Source organism: Dioscorea cayenensis, unplaced genomic scaffold (assembly GCF_009730915.1).
Source record: "Dioscorea cayenensis subsp. rotundata cultivar TDr96_F1 unplaced genomic scaffold, TDr96_F1_v2_PseudoChromosome.rev07_lg8_w22 25.fasta BLBR01001171.1, whole genome shotgun sequence".
In the NCBI taxonomy this organism is placed as follows: domain Eukaryota; kingdom Viridiplantae; phylum Streptophyta; class Magnoliopsida; order Dioscoreales; family Dioscoreaceae; genus Dioscorea; species Dioscorea cayenensis.
The window spans coordinates 36,733-41,371 of NW_024087562.1; the positions used below are offsets into that span (position 1 = coordinate 36,733).

Below are 4,639 nucleotides of genomic sequence, written 5' to 3' on the forward strand. Positions count from 1 at the left end.
ATAAGAAAAGATGAAGAAGTATCTACATGAGCAATTCCTTCCTTATAACTTTCAGAGGTTGATGTATCAAAGGCTGCAGAATTTGAGGCAAGGCACCAAGTCGGTGGACGATTACACCATGGAGTTATACCAACTTGTGGCCCAAAATGAGATTCAGGAGAATGAGGATCAGTTGTTGGGGTGTTATATTGGAGAGTTGAGGATGCAGGTTCAGGATACTATTAACATATTTGATCCTATTTCTGTATCTGCAGCACATCAAAGGGCTCTACAAGTGGAGAAGCAAGGGAGGCGTAATCTTAGTATTTCTAGGATGCATAGTAGCAGTGGTAGCAACATCAATCCCCCTAGTGGCGTGAATCATGCTGAAAGAAGCAGTGGTCGGGCGATTATCCAGTTCGGCAAGGTAATCAGTAGCACATTTCGGTGTTTTGGCTGTGGAGAATCGGGATATAGGCTACCTGAATGCAAGAAGTCCACCGGTAATAAGGTCTTTCTAATTGAAGCAGCAGAATTCGAGGAGGAGGATGAAGAAGTGGCCATGGAAGAGAAACCTGATGATGAGGAGATTACCGGAGGAGACGTGGGTACTGCTTTGGTTGTTAGGCAATCTTGCCTAACACCATGAGCCACTGAGGAAGATAGGTTGCTGACCAACATCTTTCAGTATACCATCTCGGGAAAGGTATATTGCTTTGTGATTTAAGCAAGAAGTTGTGAGAACATTGTGTCTGCAATAGCCATTCAAAAATTAGGGATCTCGACCGAGGAGCATTCTAGGCCTTACAAGCTTGCATGGCTCAAGAAAGGGGGTGAGGTTACAATATCTCAACGTGCTTTAATCTCCTTTTCTATTGGATCAAAGTACAAAGACACAATTTGGTGTGATGTTGTCACTATGGATGCATGTCATTTAATGTTTGGTCGGCCGTAGTAATATAATCAAGGCGTTGTGCATAATAGAAGAACTAACACTTACATTTTTACCAAGGATGGAGTCAAGATTGTGTTACTACCTGGCAGGGACACACCCCAATCAAACCTTGCTAGGGACAATACCAATCTACTAACCTTGGTCAGGTTCAAGGAGGAGATTCTAAAGTCAGAGGTGGTCTTCGCACTGATAGGGAGGGGAGTTGCAGCTGAAGAAGCGATTCCAGAGGTGGCAAAGCCCATTGTGGATGAGTTCAAGGATGTATTTCCCAAAGAACTACCTGATGAGCTGCCACCATTGAATGATATCCAGCATTAGATTGATTTAGAGCCTGGCACATCTCATCCAAATCGACCCCACTATCGAATGAGTCCTACAGAGCATGAAGAATTGCCGCGACAAGTAGAAGAACTACTGGTGAAGGGGTATATTCGGGAGAGTTTAAGCCCTTGTGCGGTTTTCGGCCCTTCTGACACCAAAGAAGGATGGTTCCTGGAGGATGTGTATGGACAACTGAGCCATCAACAATATTATGGTCAAGTATAGATTCCCAATTCCCCGTCTTAATGACTTGCTTGACCAACTAAGTGGAGCAGCCATGTTTACCAAGTTGGATTTGAAGAGCGGATACCACCAGATATGGGTGAGCCACGGTGATGACTGGCAAAATGGCGTTCAAAACATGCGAAGGGCTCTATGAATGGCTGGTGATGCCCTTCGGGTTATCTAACACACCTAGCACCTTCATGCTGGTGATGAACTAGGTTTTGAGGCCATTTATTGGCAAAATGTGTTGTTGTATATTTTGATGATATATTAATTTATAGTGCTAATCCGAAGGACCATTTGGAGCATTTGTAGGAAGTCCTTGAAGTTCTTTGTAGGGAGAGATTTTTCACATGCGACAAAGAAGTGCTTGTTTATGATATCCAAAGTATCATTCCCTGGCTATGTGAATTTTGGGGAAGGGCTACAAGTGGATAAATCCAAGGTGGAAGCAGTAAAGCATTGGCCGCAACTCACCACCATAACAGAGGTTCATAGTTTTCATGGGCTAGTATCATTTTATAGCCAATTTATCCCACATTTTAGCAGCATTATGGCCCCATTAACGTACTGCATAAAGGACAGAAGGCTTCTGTGGATTGAGGAGGTAGAGAAGGCGTTCGAGATGATCAAATTGCGCCTCACTTTGGATCCAATCCTAGTGTTACCAGATTTCCACCAACCCTTTGAATTACACTCGGATGCCTCCAAGGTGGGGATTAGAGCAGTCTTAAGGCAAAACAGCAAGCCCATCACCTTTATCAGTGAGAAGTTATCAGGTGCCAAGACAAGGTATAGCACATATGATTTGGAGTTCTATGCTGTCGTGCAGATTGTCAGGCATTGGCATGCTTCACAGGGAGTTTTATGCCGTATAGCACATATGATGTGGAGTTTTATTTCAAAGGAAGTTTATCTTGTACATCGACCATGAGGCGCTGAAGCATCTACATCATCAAGATAAGGTGTCAACATGGCATGCTTCATGGGTGTCTTATTTTGAGCGTTTTACTTTCGTGGTGAAGCACAAATCTGGGGTGACAAATAAGGTAGCCAATGCATTGAGTAGGAGGAAGGCCCTTTTGACCAGAATGCTTGTTGAGGTAACCGGATTTGACTCTTTCAGTGACTTCCTTGCATTTTACCCCTATATTTTTGGTGTTCTGGTTAGAGTTAAATGTGGGGAGGAGAACGAGTTCTTGCTCCATGACGGGTTCTTGTTCAAAGGAAATCAGTTGTCCATACCTAATTGTAGTTTGTGGTCCCTAATCATTAAAGAACTCCATGGGGAGGGTCATGTCGGGCGGGACAAAACCTTGCAATTGGTTCAAGCCTCCTACTACTAGCCTACTATTCATAAGGAGGTAGAACGATTTGTACAAAGGTGTCGAATCTACCAAGTGTCCAAGGGAGCAACCACCAATACAGGGTTGTACATGCCACTTCCGATTCCTTCTTAGTCTTTGACAAATATCAACATGGACTTTGTGATGGGGTTATGCCAAACACAGTGAGGTAATGATTCTATTTTTGTAGTTGTTAACCATTTCTATAAGATGGTTCATTTTATTCCTTGGAAGAAGACCACAGATGCTGTGAGCGTGGCTTAGCTATTCTTTCGCGAGATATATCGTTTGCATGGTCTTCCTTTGTCCATTGTTTGTAATAGAGACACTAGATTCTTGAGTCATTTCTGGCAAAGTTTGTGGAAGATGGTGAACACCAAGTTAAATTTCAGCAGTGCATATCACCCACAGATAGATGGCTAGACAGAAGTCGTCAACAAATCCTTGGAAAACTTGTTGAGATGTCTAGTTGGGGAACATGTGAAGAGTTGGGACCAGAAATAATGCCAAGCAGAATTTGCTCATAATCATGTAGTCAATCGCAGCATGAGTTTCAGTCCCTTCTAAGTGGTGTATGCTTCTCGTCCCAAGGGTCCCCTTAGACTTGCTTCTAGCACCAAGCATGACCAGACTACATGAGAAGGCGGAAGACTTTGTGGGCGGGTTGTAGGAAGTTCACAAAATAGTTCAGGCCAATTTAGAACAAGTTGCGAGGAAGTACAAGAAAGATGCAGATAAAAAGCGTAGGCATCTTGAATTTGAAGTTGCTGATTATGTGTGGGTCATCCTGACCAAAGAAAGGTTCTTTGTGGGAGAATACAACAAGTTGTCCGAAAAAAAGATTGGGCCGGTGGAAATCATTGAGAAGATCAACCCCAACACCTATCGACTTAGCCTACCAATGCATGTTCGAACACTTGGTGCCTTACTATAGTGATTACTCAGATGATGATAATTCGGGGGTGAATTCTATTCAACATGGGGGAATGATGCTGGCCGGATTGATGAACTAGCATGTGCCTACATGAACAAGTGGGACATGACCTAGGCAGGGTCATTTTGGTAATTTTCATAAACGGCTAATTTTGGTGATCAGAGAGTCCCATTAGATGGAAAACTTGTCAACAAACACAAGTCACAAGCTTGCTATGCACATGAGTCATATCTGTTTTCGGCCAAATTCCATCATCTGGGTCTTGAAAACAGCAATTTTGCCGTTTATGAAAAGATTTCATCCAGCCACATCTTAGGCTATGAATCTCTGATTGAGACACCATTTTTGGCATTCACTTTGTTTAGTTATAATTCTTATTTCTATAATCTCAATTGGGAATTTTTCAATTTTGGAAAATTTTCAATTTGTTTCCTTTTTTATGTTTTTTTTAGGGTTTTCTTGTTGGTCTATTTAATTGTAAGCCTTCGGGCTATGAAAGGGAGTTTTTTTTAATGAAATAACATTTAATTTGTTTTTTCTCTAAATCCTGGGTATTCTTAGACTATACAGGATTTAGGTTTGTTACTTTGTTGTTGACTTGGGCATCTTAGACTAAACAAATTCAACCCTATTCCTACTGCGTCATATTTTTAATGATAACAAAAGTTATCATTGGAAGTAGTAAGTTTAGTTACAATTAGTAATAGTAGAAAATTTTAGAATCCGTTATCTCTCTTGACAAATACCTCCAATGCTAATATAAGAGTGACCATTTTAGACAAATGGTCACAATTACATGATAATTTTGTGATCAATTTTTACAACACTAACAAATTTAGTATTTGTGCAAAGCGATGTGGCTACAATAACCTTAATTAT

At 41.4% G+C, this 4,639-nt stretch overlaps 1 protein-coding gene across 1 annotated transcript; it reads left to right on the top strand.

The window, feature by feature from the left end:
- Positions 1-1,300: 1,300 nt before the first annotated feature.
- On the top strand, positions 1,301-2,826 carry LOC120255731. Its single transcript, XM_039263490.1, has 3 exons — positions 1,301-1,474; positions 2,061-2,272; positions 2,388-2,826. Exons 1-3 carry the CDS (start codon positions 1,301-1,303, stop codon positions 2,824-2,826), a joined length of 825 nt encoding a protein of 274 aa, XP_039119424.1.
- The last annotated feature ends 1,813 nt before the right edge of the window (positions 2,827-4,639 follow it).

Bases quoted from the DNA above. Each gene is read 5' to 3' on its own strand.
- LOC120255731 (XM_039263490.1), top strand. From the start codon at position 1,301: ATGAGTCCTACAGAGCATGAAGAATTGCCGCGACAAGTAGAAGAACTA. The intron at 1,475-2,060 runs GTATAGATTCCC...TACTGCATAAAG, and splicing joins ATCAACAATATTATGGTCAA to GACAGAAGGCTTCTGTGGAT. The intron at 2,273-2,387 runs GTATAGCACATA...TTTATTTCAAAG, and splicing joins TTATCAGGTGCCAAGACAAG to GAAGTTTATCTTGTACATCG.